The sequence below is a fragment of the Dioszegia hungarica genome (genome assembly GCF_025882075.1).
Source record: "Dioszegia hungarica strain PDD-24b-2 chromosome Unknown MKK02contig_7, whole genome shotgun sequence".
In the NCBI taxonomy this organism is placed as follows: domain Eukaryota; kingdom Fungi; phylum Basidiomycota; class Tremellomycetes; order Tremellales; family Bulleribasidiaceae; genus Dioszegia; species Dioszegia hungarica.
This window is the reverse complement of record NW_026515769.1, coordinates 296959-315951: the sequence shown is the minus strand read 5'-3', so window position 1 is coordinate 315951 and position 18993 is coordinate 296959. Positions and strand designations below refer to the sequence as shown.

General features: G+C 57.6%; 9 protein-coding genes across 9 annotated transcripts; 3 read left to right on the top strand and 6 right to left on the bottom strand.

The window, feature by feature from the left end:
• Window positions 1-500: 500 nt before the first annotated feature.
• Window positions 501-1439, top strand: MKK02DRAFT_43229 (uncharacterized protein; the record flags this gene model as incomplete). The annotated part of the gene is made up of 4 exons (XM_053092332.1): window positions 501-875; window positions 969-1228; window positions 1332-1369; window positions 1423-1439. 4 exons carry the CDS (start codon window positions 501-503, stop codon window positions 1437-1439), a joined length of 690 nt encoding a protein of 229 aa, XP_052947083.1.
• A 771-nt stretch (window positions 1440-2210) lies between these two features.
• MKK02DRAFT_43228 (SUR7/PalI family-domain-containing protein) lies at window positions 2211-4167 on the top strand (the record flags this gene model as incomplete). The annotated part of the gene is made up of 3 exons (XM_053092331.1): window positions 2211-2442; window positions 2505-3383; window positions 3428-4167. 3 exons carry the CDS (start codon window positions 2211-2213, stop codon window positions 4165-4167), a joined length of 1851 nt encoding a protein of 616 aa, XP_052947082.1.
• Window positions 4168-4401: 234 nt separating this feature from the next.
• MKK02DRAFT_43227 (uncharacterized protein) lies at window positions 4402-6553 on the bottom strand (the record flags this gene model as incomplete). Its single annotated transcript, XM_053092330.1, has 3 exons — window positions 4402-5261; window positions 5312-5471; window positions 5519-6553. The coding sequence occupies 3 exons, from the start codon at window positions 6551-6553 to the stop codon at window positions 4402-4404; spliced, it is 2055 nt and encodes a 684-aa protein (XP_052947081.1).
• Window positions 6554-7299: 746 nt separating this feature from the next.
• Window positions 7300-8535, bottom strand: MKK02DRAFT_32182 (uncharacterized protein; the record flags this gene model as incomplete). Its single annotated transcript, XM_053088464.1, has 2 exons — window positions 7300-8451; window positions 8524-8535. 2 exons carry the CDS (start codon window positions 8533-8535, stop codon window positions 7300-7302), a joined length of 1164 nt encoding a protein of 387 aa, XP_052947080.1.
• A 945-nt stretch (window positions 8536-9480) lies between these two features.
• Window positions 9481-10940, bottom strand: MKK02DRAFT_32181 (uncharacterized protein; the record flags this gene model as incomplete). The annotated part of the gene is made up of 3 exons (XM_053088463.1): window positions 9481-10056; window positions 10101-10208; window positions 10461-10940. The coding sequence occupies 3 exons, from the start codon at window positions 10938-10940 to the stop codon at window positions 9481-9483; spliced, it is 1164 nt and encodes a 387-aa protein (XP_052947079.1).
• An 870-nt stretch (window positions 10941-11810) lies between these two features.
• On the bottom strand, window positions 11811-12794 carry MKK02DRAFT_43225 (uncharacterized protein; the record flags this gene model as incomplete). Its single annotated transcript, XM_053092329.1, has 1 exon — window positions 11811-12794. One exon carries the CDS (start codon window positions 12792-12794, stop codon window positions 11811-11813), a length of 984 nt encoding a protein of 327 aa, XP_052947078.1.
• A 755-nt stretch (window positions 12795-13549) lies between these two features.
• MKK02DRAFT_43224 (TLC domain-containing protein) lies at window positions 13550-15509 on the bottom strand (the record flags this gene model as incomplete). The annotated part of the gene is made up of 14 exons (XM_053092328.1): window positions 13550-13658; window positions 13708-13848; window positions 13895-13960; window positions 14014-14087; window positions 14140-14199; window positions 14245-14289; window positions 14340-14503; window positions 14554-14581; window positions 14630-14676; window positions 14732-14820; window positions 14867-15068; window positions 15119-15264; window positions 15334-15366; window positions 15424-15509. 14 exons carry the CDS (start codon window positions 15507-15509, stop codon window positions 13550-13552), a joined length of 1290 nt encoding a protein of 429 aa, XP_052947077.1.
• A 423-nt stretch (window positions 15510-15932) lies between these two features.
• On the top strand, window positions 15933-16313 carry MKK02DRAFT_15554 (uncharacterized protein; the record flags this gene model as incomplete). The annotated part of the gene is made up of 1 exon (XM_053085562.1): window positions 15933-16313. A coding segment is annotated over one exon (381 nt), but the record flags the coding sequence as incomplete, so codon positions are not given.
• Window positions 16314-16628: 315 nt separating this feature from the next.
• Window positions 16629-18567, bottom strand: MKK02DRAFT_43222 (uncharacterized protein; the record flags this gene model as incomplete). Its single annotated transcript, XM_053092327.1, has 2 exons — window positions 16629-17347; window positions 17391-18567. The coding sequence occupies 2 exons, from the start codon at window positions 18565-18567 to the stop codon at window positions 16629-16631; spliced, it is 1896 nt and encodes a 631-aa protein (XP_052947075.1).
• Window positions 18568-18993: the final 426 nt, after the last annotated feature.

Genomic DNA, 18993 nt, shown 5'->3' with positions numbered 1-18993 from the left:
AGACGATCTATGAGGAGCACTACAAGCTTTGGTGGTCGGCCGAGTCTTGCTTGCTTGTCTGATGGTTCCTGCCAGCCTGGAGGTAGATGAAAGATGTCAGCAAATGCGTTGTTGTTGCTGTCGAGTGCCGATCTAAAATGGGAGGACCGGCTGAAATTGGCTCGCCGGCCAACCTCTCCGGCCGCCACTTGCCTCGATCTTCTTTGCGCTCCTACTTTCTATTCATCTACATCATACGACCTCCACCAACAGACTATAAACTCCAATACCCGTCCCACCGCCTAGCCCCGTAGGCCTCTACCTACCTCCTCGACTTTCCGGAGCGCCCAACCACCAACTACTCGCCATTCTGCATATGACCAATCGGAGCCATATCCTTGGTCAGCAGTAGTACAAAGCTATACCGAGCTCGATATAGTTCAGGCGGACCTATCCCTCCCTATACTCCTGTCAATCAACGGCGGAGAACACCTTCTCTCCAAGTCTAAGCTCAGACCGTGATGTCTAGCTGTATCGCCGGCCCATCTAGATCGGTATTCCGCCACCGTCTCCCTCTCGCCCTCGTCCCCACTGTCCTCCCCTCTCGCCCCCTTCCCTCAGCTCCCCGGTACTTCACTGCCTCGTCCACCTCTCGGTCCGACTCACGGAGACAGGCATACACCCTCGCTCAGCCTATATCGGATTCCGGCGGATTTGAGGGGATTCCAGCGGCGGCGTACGTGGGCAATGTAGAGACTGCCTCGATAGGCAAGGGAAAGGGGAAGGAGGTTGATCCGCATGCGGCACCGCAGCCCGTTGCCCCGCCCGTGCCGGGTGCGAAGCCCGCTGTGGAGCGGAAGAGGGTTATCAAGGCCAAGAAGGCTGCGATCACTATGGTGAGTCCGCCACAAGCTCCTTCTCTCTCGCCCGCAATGGATCTTTCGCCTATATCTACTCAGCTTCGCCGACGGGCTCCTACTGACTATCAGACACCTGCCGCCCTAGATCGTCTGCGAGCCCTAGTCTCCAACCCCACCCCCCAGCTCCTTCGAATAGGCGTCAAAACCCGCGGTTGCGCCGGGATGGCTTATCACCTCGACTACGTTTCACCTCCCGGAGGGAAGTTTGACGAGGTGGTCGAGCAGGATGGGGTACGGGTATTGATCGACTCGAAGGCGTTGTTCAGCATCATTGGGAGTAAGATGGACTGGAGGGATAATCGGCTGAGTGCGGGGTTCGTCTTTGACAAGTGAGTCTACGTTCTGCTTTCTCCATGCGTATCCTAGCTTGCTGCCCGGTCTCGTCTCAGATCGGCGTTCTACCGCTATCTCAGGCAAACGCTGACAATGCAGCCCAAATATCGAAGATTCGTGTGGATGCGGCGAGAGTTGTAAGTCGCTATCCATCTGTCAGCTCGTGCTGTATACACGGCTAACTTTTCAGTCAATGTACGAGCTTAGCGGTCAATCCTTTCGGGCTTTGCGCTCAGAAGAGTACTTGGATCGATGCACGCCTTTTCCGGCTCGCACACCCGAACAGTATCCTCTGTGGCCTGTCCATAAGGCCCACATTCCTAATCCTCATCTTTGCTCTGCCTCACAATACCTGCTCAGCCTTTCTCGACCGTCCACATGCTTGACCGGGAAATCAACTACGAGCGCATCGTCATCGCACGGCGTGCTGCTCCGGTATAGCTGTGCACTCCCGGCCAGCCAACATGTCCACTGGAGCAGCGAGTGGCGAATTTCCCCTTTCGGCAGTTCCAGCTCGTAAATACACAGCCTCCTCATACCGCAGCGTCCATTCCACTTGCACTGTTATCATTTCTGCAATCATACCTCATCTCCACCATCTATCTGCTACTGTACCATATCCAGCCACCCCGGAGTCAAAGGATACGCGTACCGCGGGTCAAAAACGAACGGAACGTCCTGCTCGACGCGTCCATAGAGCGAGTTTCAGCCTGTGTAAAGGGTTTCATACCCTGCCCTGTACCCTCTTCAGCTCCATCACTTGGCGCGAGACGCTGCGCCATCGTACCTCCATACCCGGACCCTGCCACTTCCTATTAGAGCGCAGCCTCTCACACTTACATCGGACGCGTACAGGTCGCGTATTGTCCACTCATATACTAGAGGGCACATCGCTCGAACGACCGGCGGAATCTTCATCGACCGGCGAGACCCATCCCTACTCTACTGCATTCCCCATCCTTCTAGACACCAACCATCATGGTCTTCCGCCCCCGACAAGCCACGTCAGGCACTATCCTCTGCCTGGCGTCCGCCATCCTCCTCGCGCTGGTCTCGTTCAATACGCCCCTCCTGAAGTCGATGTACTTCCTCGAGGCGAACTACTCTACCGGGCAGTATGCTGGTAGAATACGGCTCGGGACGCTGGGATATTGTCTTTTGCTGGAGGGGACGGAGACGTGCGTAGGACCTACCGTAGGGTATAACTTCAGTAAGTCCTCATTCCTGCTCGAGCTGCGATTAAGGCCAGTTCCGAGCGCTGCTAACGCCCAGACCCCAACACCCTCTTTGGAATAACCAACTTCAATATCCCCGAAGCCATCACGCGATATCTCACCTACACGCTCATCCTCCATATCGTCGCCCTCGGCGCTGCCGTCGCCGCCGTCATCCTGGGGCTCTTCGACCACATCTCGACCCTCTCCCTTCTCTGCTTCCCTACCTGCTCCGCCTGGCTCACATCCACCTGCGCGCTCCTCGCGCTCATATTCGACCTCGTCATCTTCTACATTGCCAAGACGCGCATCGACGCCGTATCCGGCGCATCCGCATCCATCGGCATATCCGTCTGGCTCACGCTCGCCGCGTGGCTGTGCGCGGGCCTGTCGGGCTGCGCCTTCCCGCTCGGCAAGAAATGGGGGAGCAAGAAGCGGGAGAGCGGGGATCCGCATCGCGATAATGGGTATGGGAAGGACTATGGAGCAGAGACGCTCCGATTGCGCGCGTTGCAGGATGAGCAGGCGAGGAAGAAGGAGCAGGGGCTGCCGAGCTTTGCAGAGGTGGAACGGCAGCCCTTGACGGCGAACGAGGATAAGTATTACTACGAGGAGCCACAGCAGCAGCAGATGCCAGGTGGGTTGAGGAGGGACGGGAGTGTCCTCAATGGTGTCGGAGTGGGGTATGGGCGGAGGACGCCAAGGAGTAATGAGGGGCATGGAGGGCAGTACCTTGCGGCTGGTGCAGCTGGGGCTGGGGCGGCAGGAATGTACGCTCGGAGTGGAACGCCTGGGTCGTTGCGCCCGCCAGCGAGCGAGATGAGCTATCCTGGGAATGCGGGGGTCGGCGCGGGTGGAGCTGGCGTGGAGAGGAATCAGCCCCAAGGTCATGGAGGGTATGACGGGGGATACTACGATCAGCAGGGACACGATCAATGTGAGCTCTTTTCCGTTTAACCCCAAGTCCGTGCTAATATATAGATTACCAAAATGGCCAACAGCCCTATGCGGATCCATACAACCCCATCGATGCGTACGGGAACCGCGGTATTCCCGAATCGCAGTCCCACGGCCAGATGTACCCCCCCAGCTCGTCAGACCACGGATACGATCCCACCCCTACCCAGAACTACGACTATTCGCGGCACGCCTCCGACCCCTCTTCGGGCTTCGTCAACCCTTATCCTGCACCCGTACCCCAGACCTACCCGCCAGCCGCGGCTGCTGTGGCGCCAGGATCGGGATTCAGCTCTTACCCCAACCCGCACGATGATCAGCGGCCGACATCCAGCGGCCCGTATGGCGGCTATGACGAGGACGAGACTGATCCTGGAGCCCTAGGGGTTATTGGGATGATGGCGCAGTCGAACGCGGGCAGGCAGGGCGGGGATTATACCGGCCAACAAGGGTACTCCAACGCGCAGGTCGTTGCGCCCAGACCGCAACATCTGGCCGATCAGCGCGGGACGGCCGAGATTCTTCGGCATGCCCAAAGTCCAATGAGTCCGGAGAGCGATATAGGGGCGCAGAGGGGGATGATTGTTGGGAGTCACCCGCAGCAGCAGGGGAGGGGGTACGGGTATGGAGCGGGCGGACAGGGACAGGGCCAGGGGTCGGATGAGGGGCATGGAGGAGGGAGTGAGGCGCCGCCACCGAGTTATGCGCCGCAGCAGGGGTATGCGCCTCAACCGGAGAAGGCGGGATATAGGCCGGGCCGATAAGATGGGGGACTGGGATGGGGCTGGGACAAGGAGAGGTGAAGTTTGTAAGCTGTCTTGCAAGTATGTAAGGGATAGTAGACGACAAGAGGGGAGACACTCGCTGATCATACTGACACATCCTAGGATGTCCTACAAGATTATTAACAGGTATCGCACAAGATGAACAGCTAGGGTACAACTAAATATAGCGCTATAGGCAAGAAATACGAACTGTACAATTGCTCTCTCTTTGGCTTACCGCCCTCCGGCCCACCAGCCCCAACCGACGACGCCCATGATCGCAGCTACGACGAGCACCCGCTTCCAACCCCTCAGACCCTCCCTGAGCGGCCTGAATGTCTTTTCCAGCATCCCCCGAACGCCCAGGCCCACCCCCCCTTCTGGGCTCGACAGGCCTCGGCCTGACCGCTCCTCTGCTGATGGTCGAGAAGACGACGCAGTAGGCGGGAAGAGCGGGATACTCTCCATCGGCCTCATCCCGCCCAGGGCACTAGCACCGTCTCTCGCCCCTTTACTTCGTCTCCGCTTACTCGCCGTCTTCTCAACGGCCTTCGTCCCTGCCCCACTCTCTCGTCGCTTGGCGACCCGCCTGCTCAGACCCGCTTCCCACTCCTCGCCGCCCTGTGCTCTACCTACAGTCGGCTCCATCTGTCCACCCCCATCCAGGCCCGCCGCGCCAGAAGAGGACGTGCCCGTCCCGGTCCCCTTGGAGCTGTTATCGAGGGATGAATCGCTCGATTCGAGGTTTGGAGCGGAGGGGGCAGGGCGCCAAGCGAGGAAATGGTCGATTGACGCTGAGAGGGCGGATGGGGAGTCGAGCGCGGACTGAAGGGCTTGCACGCTGGCTGAAATGCTTGCGGGGAGGGCAGGGGATTCGGGAATGGGGGAGATGGGCTGAGCGGAGGTAATGGGATGGCTAAAGTACGAACTGGACTCGGCGTGTGGCATCGGAGTGGGATCGTCCATACCATGCGAGGGCGACTGAACGGGGACGGTGACAGGCGATGACTCAGTGGGGCCCATCGGCGAGAGAGGTATCGCAGATCGAGGAAGCATATCGACCAAGCCGTCCAGTGAGTCAGAGCGTAGTCCGGCTAGAGGGTCAGCTTCTGGAGGCATCATGGACAAGCCTCGTGCAGCTCACTTTGCGCATCACCAGCAATGTCAAGAGCAGCGTGCACCCAATCCTCCTGGTCCGCATACCTAGCCACCATCTCCCTCAGCTTTCCTTGATCCCCTTCTGCGGCGGATGGGTTCAGCAGGCCATGTAGGCCCGAATACCCCGCAATAGCCCGCTGCGTGATCTGAGGTTGTCAACGTGGGAACGGACGCAACGAAAATGAAAGCTTACCTGCTCTTGGGACATTCCAGTGAGGAGCACCACCTCCAGCTTGCCGCCTCGTACCACCCCGACCTGCCTTCCAACCTGCACCAACTCCTCCTTGTCCTCTAGGGCTCTCAGGAAAGCCTTGACCTCCTCTCCTTCCCCAAGAAGCGCAATCTTGAGCCCATCCACTGGGCCTCGGTATGGTCTGAGTGAGAGGTGCAGGCTCGAGCTCGGTAAGCTCAGCGTGGGAATAACCAGATCTGTCGACCCTGCTTCTCCCTCCCCGCCGCCAACCGTCCCTTTCCGGGATACACCCGACCTCGCCCGTTCCCGTTCGAGCGCCAAAGCCTGCAACACCCCGCCCATCCCCATTCTCAATCCCGCGTCTTCGCCCGATCCCGACCCCGACCCCGACCCTGGATCCGTCGAGTACCCCAGCCCCGGCGAGCTGGGCATAGACATCGACATCTCCGAAGCGAGGTACGAGGGCAGACTTGTCGGACTTGGAGGCGCCGAGCCGTCTCCTTCACCGCCGACACCGGTGGAATAGTCGGATATCGCCGACGGGGAGTGGTCGATTGGGGATGTGGTGGAGGGGGAGTGCTGAGGCGGGGTGTGGACCGCGGAGGAAGGCTCTGGAAGGAGGAAGATGGCGGGTGAGGGAACGCGGATGGGCGCGGGAGCGGAAGAGGGGCGGATGGTCGCTCGGGTGTGAGAAGTGGGGAGTGACGGCGGGATTGACGTTCCCGAAGGCGCAGTGACCGCTGCCTCGGCCGGGTGTTCACTTCCTGCATCTAGCACCGCTGGATCAACCTCTGTATCCCGATGATGAACGATATCCCCCAGTAGCGTGTCTTCCTCTCCACCGTGAGCCTCGAGAGGTGACGGCGGCGTAGGTACGCCTTCGATTTCTGCTCCCCACGCGACGCTCCCATTCAGGCTGCGAACGCCGAAACAGCTGTCCGAGCCAGGCGGAGGAGGACTGGCCGCCTCCTGCCTAGCTGAGTCCGATAAATTGGGCCGAGCGTGCCGATGCGCCCGGCTAGATGTTGCGAACATGTTCCTTTATCGGCCGCGGTACGATGCGGTATAATGATAAGGCCGTCGGCTGGTGAAGTTGGGAGCAGGTATGAGGACGGCGGGACAGGGCGCGTCGCCGATGCCGGTAGTAGTCGTAGATGCGCTGATACGAGGGAAGAGTCGTTCAACCTCGCCGAGTGAGGGGTAGTGAAAGGAGGTACGGCTATAGCTTGGTCGCGCGCGTATGGAATGGTCGAGTTGGGTGGCGACTATGGCGTGACCGAAGGATCAGCTGATGATCACGCGTCGTGAGGTGTCCTTTCGTTCGCGCAGTCCGTCTCTCTCGAGGAAAGCTGTCAGATCCACGAAGTGGTGGAGTCCGACAGTATATAGCAAGTTGGGTGATAGGAGTGTCAGCTGGAGTGATAAGGGCAGAGAGAGAGGTCGATCGTGTGGGGCAACGCAACGCGTAGAGGTAGTTACGTCACCGGCCGATAGTGGCGCCCAGTCCGAGGAATGTGGCGAACCCGCTCAGAGTCAGCATGCCACAGAGTCCAGGATGCTCGTGACTCGCAGAATGCTTGGGCAAAGATGCCGCATCGTTGGGGCTTTACACCTGATATAAGTTCGTAGACACGCATAAAAATCTTCAATCCACTTGTAGCACCTAGATCCAAAGCGAGAGAACAGAGTACCACGAAGAGGCGTCTTTGATACAGCATACAAGAAGCCAAGTCTCAGAGCCATAAGATGTCTGCTTGCAACATCGCTTGATAGAGCGCAGCCTAAGCTCCCGTGATCCTGTCCTCTTTCCAGGCTCCCATAGTTGCGAGCATATTATGCCACCCCGCATCGTGTACTGACAACAGCTGTCCTTCGGGGGTCTCCAGGAATTCCTCCAGCCACACCACCCTGATCCGCGCGTCGATGCCCGTTGCAAGATCCCCCAGTGTTCCATCTGGTTCGACTCCCGGCGACCATCGATTGAGCGCCAGGCTCTCCTGGACATCGGTCACAAGCCTCTCCTTGAACTTGCTGATCATACCTGCAGCAGCCAAGCCCAATTTGGCGGATTCACTTGATGCCTTCAGGATATCTCGTTCGGCTCTCACACGGCTGCCGTACAGTACCGTACAGGAGTCTTCGAATGGACCTTTGTCGCTCCAGCCATTTGTGAGGATATGAGCGGCCATGATACCATCGTAGGAGCTTCCTTTCGGGTCAAGACATCCGATGATAACATCGTGTCCAGCCCCGTCCTCGGCCTTCGGCTCGTCTTTGGTAACGCTGTGAGAGTCGGTCGCCTCCGCCATGCCCTCGGCATGGGAAGCGAATACGTGGATCTTACCGTTGACAGCACTTCGGAAGACAGACATGACCGGACCCAGGTGTTGATAGCTCCGCTCCCTCGCACAGTCCAGAAAGTAGTCCAATTCGTCGAACTCCACATCGTTGTTCTCCGAACCAGAACCGTCGGCATCCACTTCGTCCGACGTAGGAGCTTCTATCTTGGGCCTTCTAGTCTGGTCTGTGGATTCGACAATGACTCTGGTGAACTTTGGCTTGGGATCAGAATACCTGTCCCAAACTCCCTTGCCACGGGGGCCCGCCCGCGCCCTGCTCTCATTCTCATCGAGCAGATCGACAGGGCAAGATGTACCCTCTGAGGTCGGAGCCAGCCCGTACGTGAAGACTGTCAGATATCGCGTCGGGGATCCGTGGCCTTCGGATTTGTTGCCGAAGGTAAAGCGGCGGATCTTGGCTGTTGGGGACGCCGGGAGAGAGATAATGTCGTGGCGATGATGTGCTGCATTCGTAGCGGGGTGTAGGGGCTTCGAAGTGAGTAGGAGAGACCGCAGATCCTTGTAGTCCTTGGCTTGATTCAGGATCGTGTACAGCATCTCGAGAGGGAGGGTCTGCAGGGTTGTGCTCGATGCCTAATGATCATCAGCCCTCTCCGCATATTCAGGTGCACTTCGGCCCAACGCGGGATGAGGCTGCAGACGTACTGTTTCGGTCATGGTGACGGTGGCAAATTTGAATCGAGAAGAGTGCGTCGGAAGGCAGAGTCATGGCGAGGAGAATAGCGCGATGAAGCCTCAGCAGTGGCTATGACAGGGCTTTTGGGCAAAATTCTGAGGATGAGGAGCTCAGCTTGAGAAAGCGACGAGGGAGAACCAGGTTGATGCGCAGCGCGAAGTAGAGCAGTCAGGGGACAACCTTTTGTCCAGGCATCGACTCGATCTCGCGCGAAGCCTAGAAGGATGTCGGAAGCGAGACGTTCGACGAGTTTTTGCGTCATCGCGATATCCCTTCAGCTCCAAGAATCAAGATGTACAGGATAGATCTCGTTGCGTAGTCAAAGGACTACTGCGCCGCCGGCCTTGGGGTCACCATAGGTCGCAGATTCCAGGTCGTCCGACTCAGCAAAGAGAGAAGTGCATCCCAACTCTCTTGACAATTTGTCAGCGGCACTGGGTTGTGATAATTGCTCGACCTTCAGCTGGTGATCTAGAACTTAGTACACTCGTATTGCAACCGCTCGCTCTTGGCTAGCCTGGATCTTTGAGTCGCCGCGCGACTTTGTTACAACTAGCACATGCGTACAGAGATACCTCTCCTGTGTCGTTGCGACGACTCTTGACTTTCAGAGAATCTTGGAAGGTACCCGTTGCTGAGCGGAGAAGAAAGGGGCAACCCCAGGTCACAAGCGATCGAAAGCGTAATATATGCAGGGTCTTGGCGAAGCTCGCAGGCGTTCTGTGACCGACTAGGGTGCTCGATGGTAATCGTGACCACCAGACTTTTTGTCTTTCACTCTTTCACTATGCCTTGAGGGAGCTGTACGGGGGAGGGCCTGACCACGAACCAGTGGCTCTGAATTAGTAGAATATATCACATTCCCAGGGGCTGCAAAGCGCAACTACTGATCCGAGAGTCCTGCATGAGTGAGCATCCTCAGACGTTCAGCCTGTGTTTTGCGACCGACTCTCCTCTCCAGCTCGGATGCTCGCAAGCATATAAACTGCCTCCGCATCGTGTGACATTAGTAGCTGTCCGTCAGGACTCGCCTTGAAATCCTCCAGCCATGTCACCTGGATCCTGCCGTGAACGAATGATTCTATGCCCTCTCGAGCATCATCGTGGGTCCCCGGGGGCGACCAACGCGAAGCCATCAGAAGATCCACCACTTTTCTCTCAATTTTCTGCCTGCTTTTGTTGGCCACGTCCTCGACCGTGTACGTACGCGTCAGACTGAGAGCGAGTCCGCCGCCATTCGCCACCTCGTGTATCTCTCTTTCCGCCGCAGCACAGGTACCGCACACGACAGTGCAGGAATCTTCGAACGTACCCGGCTCGTTCCCCTTCTGTGTGATGATCTGACAGACTAGCATGACATTGTCGTCGAAGTATTCGTCTTCCTCGATCCGCCTTCGATCCGGAGCCCCAATGGTATGCACATGGTGGAGAGTCAGAGGATGACGTGGGTTTCTGGGGGGAGCGAGATGTGATATCGGTTCAGGGTCCACACCACTTTTCACCTCATCCCATCTCCTCTCTTTCCTCTCATCCACCCAGTCATCACCTGCATCTTTGCGTTTGCCCACCATCCATCCCCTTTCTCCTTCTGTCGTTCCTCCCTTCTTTCATTGGTTGCTCGGGTGCGCTTCCTGCGAGAGTCCCATGCGGTTATCTACCTCGTCAGCTTTAGGCGGCCCCTCGCATTGTAGACGTAGCTAATACTTTCGTTTCCTCAGTCTTAGCTCAGTGGATCTGTTTGTTCTTGTAGTTGTGTGCTCCGTTGGCATCTCGTCGCCTGAAAGGCCGGGAGGAGCGGTCCATGCCTATGCATGTTTGGCCTGGGTCGGAGGGTGTAGAGGGTGGGAAAGTCGAGCGGAGGACAGAAACTCGTTGTCTCCTCAGATCTCGGCCCTGCTCTGGTGACTTTCTCCCACGAGGTTGTATCTGCCTTGCTCTGCGGAAGGCAAGCGAACTGTTCCAATCTGCCGGTCATACGGTGTCGACCAACGAAGATGCGCGGACCGCGCTCTTGGAGAGGCCGTAACTCCGCAAACTCATCGTACTCCGAGTCAGTCTCATCGTCAGTTCCCGCGTCTTCTTCCTCGGCTTCGGTACGCCAAGCGTGCTCGGCAATGACTTTTGTGAAGCTTGGCTTTGGGACAGGGTACCTGTTCCCGACTTTCCTCCCCGGGAAGACCATTCGGCGTCCCCTCTGGCCGCTGGTCAGGGGATGAGAGTCAGTTGATGTGCCAACTGTGGATGGGGGCAGACCGTAAGTGAACACCGTCAAGTACTGTGTGGGACTTTTGCGGCCTGACGATCTCTTGCCAATACTGTAGCCGCAGAGCTTTGCCTTGGGCTGATCTGGAACGAAGACATAGTCATGTGGGTAGAGTGACGACATCTCTTCACACACCTGCTTGGAGCAGAGTCTGAGAGCTTGTTGGTGCAGATTAGCCAGTCTCTCTCCACACCTCGGAACGAATTTCGGCAGGGAGTGTGAGAAGGGTAGTGGGTGGGGCCTGGATACTGTCAGACTAGGTTGTTGCGTCCAAATATCATCGAGTGAATCAAGCTCAATAGGATACGTACGGTCATGATGAATACGTGATTCTACTAAGGTGCGTGGGCGTTGCAGGCTAGAGGCTGCTGGCGGCACAGCAAAGAGAAGATCTGCGGACAGGAGAGAACAGTGTACGAGTGACTAGCACAGTATCGGAGGAAAGGACGAGGAATCCGGAGGAGGGCGAGGTACTGCTTGGAAAGCGCAGGTCGGTGGGCCGCCTCATCGAGGGCGAGGCGGTGCGACACGGAGATCCAAAGGCGAAAGGAGCACATCAGTCATCCATTGTGCTCGGCATTCGGCGATACTTATTACTCGCGCAATAGGGAAGCTTGTGTGGCGGTGACGATGGTGACGTCCGTGGGTGCCTGATAGTACGGAGGATTACAGCGCTCGCGGCGAGGCAAATAGCTGCCAGGTTGCGGGCAATCGCACTAGCTCAGTGTGGTGGAATATTGGAAGGGCAGGGATGGCCAGACTAGCCTTCGGCTCCGGCGTGATGTGTCTCAGCCTACAGCAGTCAGTCCGCATGAGTATCTGACCAGACGCCACGCGTAGCGCGGGTGATATGAGATAGGAGGTCATCAGAGTAAGAAGTCGATCGAGTTTCATCTCATCTATATATGCACAGCGCCCCTCATTCTCAAAACCCAGACCTGCAAAATTGGGTACTACCTATAAACACCTCGATCACACTTTCGCGACAGCACGTCAATTCCACGATGGTTCACTGGCCGGCTGGCACGACCTGGCCGCCTCTTCTGCTCGCTTCTCCACTTCAGCGCGGATGTTGGCGAGTACACCGGGCATTCTTGACTCGTGTACTTGCAGACGTTGGCCATGGGTTGTAGCCTTGAAGTCGTCCGCCCACATCACGCTGACCCTCTCGTTGACAAACTCCGCAAGGTTGCGGGCATCGTAACCCGAATCAGATATGGGTGCCCATCGGTTCCAATTCAACTCGAGGAGGACCGCATCCCTGACCTCAGCAAGTAATTCTTCGTGCGCCGTCTCAACATCGGAACCCCCAGCCTCCGCAACTGCCTCGGCATCAGCTCGGCTACCGCGCACCAGAGTGCAGTGGTTCTCGAATGGTCCAGTCTTCTTCCACCCGTCGGTGATGAGCTGCGCAGCCAGCCAGTCCTGATCCAGCTGGGCTGCCTCGACCCATTCGCCGATGATGAAGTCTTTCCCGCCGACACTCGCCCCGGACGTCTCCTTCGCCCCCCATCTCTCCGATATCCCTTCCGCGAAAGACGTGGCTTGTTTCACATCCGATCGGCACATGTATTGCGCTGCCTGACCGTCTGCATTGCGGTGGATGAAGTCGACAGGTCCAAGACCCTCCAATGCACGGAACGCCCAGTATGGGAATGGGTGGGTTGCGTCGTCTTCATCCTCACCGCGATCTGCAGCCGGTGTGCGCTCGCTTCCTGTGAACTCGACGGTGACTTGGTTGAACTTCCCCTCCTGCTTGCCGAGTGTGCTCTGGAGCCTGTCATCTTGGACACATTTGTAACCCTTGTCGACTCGATCATTGAGTAGACAAGGATGCGTATCGTCCGATGGAGTAAGGTATGTCAGGATGGTCAGAGAGTGAGCGGTTGTCTTCGGGTCGGAAGATGGATCGCCGAGTGTGTACGTGATCGCATCCCCATCCAGTGAAGTGGGGAGTGCAGTGAAGGTGTGTAGCATTTCCGTCTGTGCGTGTTAGTTCAGCAAGTATCATCAGGCGTATAGAGCTGGTGGCATGATCAGGAGCCCGAGGCCCATCCCATCAAGATTGTTATCAGAATTGTCAGAGCGAGTATGAGCGGCGCTCGCCGAGTACTTACAGACATTGTCTTCGCAAGGAGATCAGGGATGATGTTGAAAGCTACTCGAAGGTAGTAGGTGAGGAGAGCAGTGGCCGAAAGGACTAATGATGGAGGATGATGTACAAATCGAAGCAGAGCAGGGCAGTGGGCGAGTCATCGCCTCGATTCCGGCCCCGACCTTGTGCGCAGAGTGTGAAAGGATGTCAGGGGTAAGACCCCAGAGGAGGAACGCGTCATCGTGACATCCCTTGATATCCTCATATTCTGGAATGTTCGCATTGTCAGGTTACGGGCTGAGCATACCTTGAAGGTCACGACAGGATCGGAGGTTGATGCCATACTCAGCGAGAGTTTGAGGGGGCTTTTAACAGCAACTTGGCCGATGATTCCAGGTTAGAAGTCGAACTTCGCATCTTGCAGGCTTTGGCTCAGTCTCAACTCTAGCAGCTGACATCAGGTCTGTAGCGGTATCAGTATGTGGTGAGCAGCGCAAAATTTCAAGAGCTTGGCATTATAAGGCTGACAGGTTCTTACAGTCTCCCACTATCCGAAGTCTGATGTCGACAGTGACGCCCTCCTGCGCTTCAGGAACTGAGCGCGTCCGCCCAGCCAGCACACCTTCACTCGCGACATCTACTCCGCCTTTGGCCCCTTGATGACCTTGACCTCCTCTACTTCCTCCTCCTCAGCCTCATCCTCCTCATCCGACCGCTCATCCTTCAGCGGCTCCGCAAAGACCGCCCTGTACCGTCAGGCCCATTCTCCACGCACTACCATAAGGGAAAACGTACCGATACAGAATCCTCAGAATGAGGAAATACCAAAACAGATTAATAAGCTGCAACAAGAAGATCGGCGCGAAGATCATCTTGCGAAGCCAAGGGGCTGCCCACTTGTCGTTGAGAGGGTCAAAGAGCTGACGCCGCTCATATCTGCCCATCAGCTCAGGTCTCTTGCTTGGCAGAAGAGAGGACGTACGGGATCAAGAAGAACTCGTTCCATACCGACCAGAGAATCTTGATGTTCAGGTAGTGACGGAAATAGCTGCGCCCTGTTAGCTCGAACGAGGAGAGTGTATTCTCGGATAGTGAACTCACGTCCATACGAGAACAAAGAATGCAAAGACGGGCTGAGAGGCCTTTTCATCAACGTAATTTGTGCACTTGGCGAGCTATCATGTCAGCTTCACACTCGCAGACATGTCCGAGTTTTGGACAGCTTACAGCAAGGAACACATCCGATACATCCATGGTGACAAAGATGGCCAAGCCGATGTGCGTGAACTGGTCCGAATCAGCGAGGCCGCCTTGGGGCCTGAGCTGACTCACATAAGTCATGTAACTCCAGAAGATCAGGTAGAGCGTCACGATGTGCTATAAGTATCAGCCTCTGCTCGGTCTCGATCCAGAGTCCAGCTGCTCACATGCGCGACAAGCTCCTTAAAGTCCTTCCTCGGCTTTTCAATCTTGGCAGCGAGGATGATGGTCTGCTGTAACCAATAACTGAATTGAAGGAGGTAGAACAGCTTCATGCCCCATGGGATTAGCGTGTGTGGGTATTCCAGCCAGAAGTGTTCGGTCTTGTACCCTGGATTGTCAGCTTATAATCCCAGGAACAGATGGGGAGCATGAACGTACACCACATAGGCAGACCGCGCATGATGGTCTGAGCCGGTCAGCCAGCTAAATAGCTTCGAGCAGAAGCGATACTTACGATGCCTGATATACTCGTCAAGCCCATGTAAAAGATAGCATAGCCCTCTGATACGATCAGCGAAATGACGCGACTGCAGAGATGACAAGGGCGGACACGCACGCTCAGTGAACCGCTCAATCTTGCCGCCTTTGATGCCGAACGATTTAGCCAATGGCCTCAGCACCTTCAGGGTCATGAATTGTCGGACACTACCTGGTCAGCTGCCTCTCTTCAAGGTCAAGAAAGGGAACTGACAAGGACCACCAGATAATCTGGTGTGCGATGAACAGAACATCGTTCCAGTGCTTCCCATACCGTCCATCTGCCGCTTGACCCGAGAGGAATAGCAATGGTCGGACAGGATTAGGGGAGTCCGGAGATAGAATATTGGCGTGAACGAGGAGGGTGTGATTGAAGTGGTAGAGGACGGGAACGAGCAGGAGCTTGAACGATGTTTCTGCGGTAGTGAGCTAAGGCTGCAAACATGATATCGGAGAGCAAGCTTACCAGGTACCAGCATCCACCTGCCGGTCTTGAGATCCTGCCAGAACCCTAGCGAGTCGTACCGGGCTGCTGCGTCGTTCGGGTCTCGACGAGGCTTTCGGGGCTTGTTGTCCCGGATACCAGTGTCGGTGCTCGTCTTCTGCAATTTACTGATTGCGCATTAGCCCAGGTACCTCAGAAGTATCTCTATGGCGTTTGTTAAACCAAACAAGACGTACGAAGGCGTAGACCTCTCATTCAGCGGGACCTGGCTGTCCTTGTCAGCTCCATTTCGCGCACAAGCCCCAGACATGAGGAGAGCGACCTACTTGAGCGCATTGGTGATGGATGAGCTCCTCCGCCTGTTCTGAGGCTTCTTATTATCTGCGGTCCTGGGTGGAGTGGAAGTGGACATCTTGGTACCCTGGTCTGGCAGCTGATAGATGCGGGAGATGATAGCAAAGCGAAGACTATTGTTGCTGCAAAGGTTTGGGTTGAGTTGGGTGGGGAGGAATGTGTCAGCATAATGACCAATCAGGGGGCGTTTCAGATTTTGGTTAACGTCATAGCGCAACTCCAGCTGTTGACCAGCCATCAACTGTATTTAGCTCGCACTGTCACCTCTGGCTCTGACCCGCAACACGGTATGACCAGCTTGCACCCAGTTCACACAGTCGATGAGAACGTAGAGGAAGACCCGCTCGATCTCTTCGATACCTCTCTCAGCCTGATTTTCTCGGTCCCGCCCATCGCCTTCTCCTCCTCTTCCACCGGGACGTTCACCTATACTCCCCCGCCCTCATCCAATCACACAGCGCCAATCGTCCTCAAACTCCCCTCACCACCCGCCGAGCTGTATACCACCCTGCAAGCGAACCATGTTTGGCTGGCGAGCGTATTTCTGGCCGACAAGATCGCGCTGGGATCGATCAACGTCGATGAATGTCGGGTAGCGGAGCTCGGAGCGGGCGCGGGTCTGCCGGGCATAATGGCGTGCATATCTGGCGCGGAAGTCATAAGCTCAGACTGGGACACGCCGACCGTCATTGGAGCAATCAAGGAGAACTTTGGTGGGGCGTGTAAAGAGGGGAAATGGGCGGTAGTGGGCCATACATGGGGCACGCCAGTCGCGCCCCTGCTCCGAGCTCTGCTCTCAGGCGGGGAGCGGCGTTTCGACATACTGTTCTTGGCCGATACTCTCTGGGTGACCGACGCCCACGCCCTCCTCCTCGATTCGGTCTTTGCGCTGCTCGCACCAGGCGGAGTGGCGCACATCGCCGCTGGGCTACATACCGGTCGAGGTCCGGTCGAGCGATTCCGGAGCGCGGCAGTGGCTCGGGGCGCTGAGCTATCAGAAGTAAAGTCGGTCAAGTGGATGACGGGCGGAGGGTGGGAAGATCACCTTTCACCGCAGAGCGGACTGGAGGAGGAGCGAGGGGTAGTGGTGTACTTTACACTCCGCCAATCCGCCTCGACATACAATGATCAACCTGCATAGATCGCCCATCTATCGCACTACAAGCTACACTGCTAGCTATACCAACGATTCCTCATCCCTCCCCTTCTCCGACCCCTTCGAGCTCCTCGCATACCGCTTCCACCTCTCCCCACTCCCCCCGCTCTTCTTGATATCCAACGGCGCGACACTCCCCTTCCTCGCGCCAATCATACTACTCGCCGAACTACTACTCCTGCTCACTCCCTCGGCACCGAGTAATGCCGCCTCGATATCCCGCCGAGCGGAAGGGGCGAGGCTACACCGGTCCTCGTCGTCCTCTTCGGTAATCACCAGCCCGGCACCCCCGGCTCGGCCGAACGTGTTGGACGAGACGCCCTCGCGACTCGTCGTGCTGTTCCGGGACAGACCAGAGCGGTGTGTTGAGGACCGGGAGAGGTACTGGGGAAGGACGGGGCGGGTGAACTTGTCGTCGTCTGGAATGGCGCGGGGTCCAGAGATGGCAGCTAGGAGGGAGGTACGGAGGTTGGTTGCCCAGGTGGAGGACTGGGGTGCGCCGGCGCCGGTAGATCCCAGCTCGGCTTCACCAAGGGTCATGGCGGATTCGGTCGAGGCAGAGCGGTCCCATTTGTTCTTAAGGGATCCATGCCGGGAAACGGCGGTGGACCCGGAGGATTCAGAGTGGGAGTCGGAGGATGCAGCGTCGTGGAACGGGGAGGGGAGTTCGCCGGTGGAGGAGGGGAGAGAGGTGGTGCTCTTGTTGCGCATCCACCCTGCACCGAGGTTGCTCAGTCCACCTGTAAGTCAGCTCTCGTCCCGAGATGAAAGAAACTAGCTTACGCTCGTTAGACCAAGACTTTTGCGCGGGCATCGTCCTAAACTTGTCGCCGTATCCTACTACCTCATCCCCGAAATCGCTCTGCGCCCGGTTCCGCACTTCCAGTCTCCCCGTCCCGAATTGGTCCGGAAGGCGCGGACTCCCCATACCGCCCATGCCCATCATCAACATGGCGTCCTCGGAGGGCATCGTCGCCGCTGGCATCCTCGGCAGCCCCTCATCTCCCAAATCGACATCTTCCATCCCATCCCCAGCCATCGCCGTACCGGAGTGAAGGAACGGCGCGCCCCTCCCCATCTCCTCCGCCAGCAGCGAACTCCTCTTCTCCATGTCGTCCCCGTAAGATCCGGCGGAGGCGCCGGTCCCGTAGCTCCCTCGCCGGCTTTCGAAATTACGGACGATATCCGACAGGTCGTCCGCTTCGACGTCGCGCCGAGAGCGGGAAGAGCCCTTGCCTTTCCATCGGAAGAACCAGGACAGGGCGGTGGCGATCATACCGAGGAGGATGAGGGCGGAGAAGACCATGAGGAGGATAAAGGCGGGGGAGCGGATGAAGGGGGTACCGGAGGATGCGGCATCGGCGGAGGCGGAAGGAGAGATGGAGGCTGAGGGGTCGGTAGCGAGGATAGGGGAGGGGAGGGCGGAGGCGGAGGGGTCGACACTGGCGATACCGCTGGGATTGGCGGATGCGGATGCGGCGGCGGTGGCAGTAGCAGCGGTGGGAGAGGCGCTGGGTGCAGGGGCGGTAGGCGAAGCCTTCGAATTGGGCGTAATGGCGCTAGCGGCTGCGCCCGTCTTTTCCGGACTCGGCGCGATCGCCCCGGACGCCAGCTGCTGCTGTATTGACTGCATGACGGCGGGGTCCAGCCCCTTCTGATCTGGCGTATTCACGCCCATCCCCATCGCTGGGCTCGCCGATCCCAGCACGCCCACATCTCCTCCTCCACTCCCGCCCTTGTCCGCGCCGCCGCCACCACTACTCGACCCGCCATTACTGTTCCCATTCGGCATCATCACGGCCTGTCCGCCCTGCGCGAACGCAATAGGACCGTTGGCTTGCACGGGCGCCTGCTTGCCCGCTTCGATAGCGGCCTGCGCGGCCGCGGACTGCAGGAACGAGTCGGGCGGATTCATGACGATCCGCCGGGCGTTGCCGCCGGTCGAGGGGTCGGGGGACATACTGGCCGCTTGAGGATTGTAGGGGATTGACATGGGTCCGCGTGGGATCTCGCGGGTGAGATGCAAGGGGGGTGGATGAGGGGGAAACGGAGGGGGCTCGCACCGGGCGAGAAAACCGATGAGAGGGCAATCAATGCCTCGCCTAGATTTGGGGAAGGTTGTTGAAGAATGGGGTGTGTCCAGCACAGCGGGAGGTGAAAAAGGGCGGAGCGGAGAGGGGAGAGGAGGGAGTGACCGGCACGATGGTATGTGGGTAGAAAATGAATGTAAATGTACCGACCTGCGGTGAGCGTATAAAAGGTGGAGCAAAAGAGGGGGCTGAAAAGGGGAAATGCTATACCAAGGGGAAGAGGGATCGTCTATATCCTGCATGGTGCGGGCATGGGTGGAAGAGGGTGGAGAGGTCATGTCTCAGACGAGGTATTG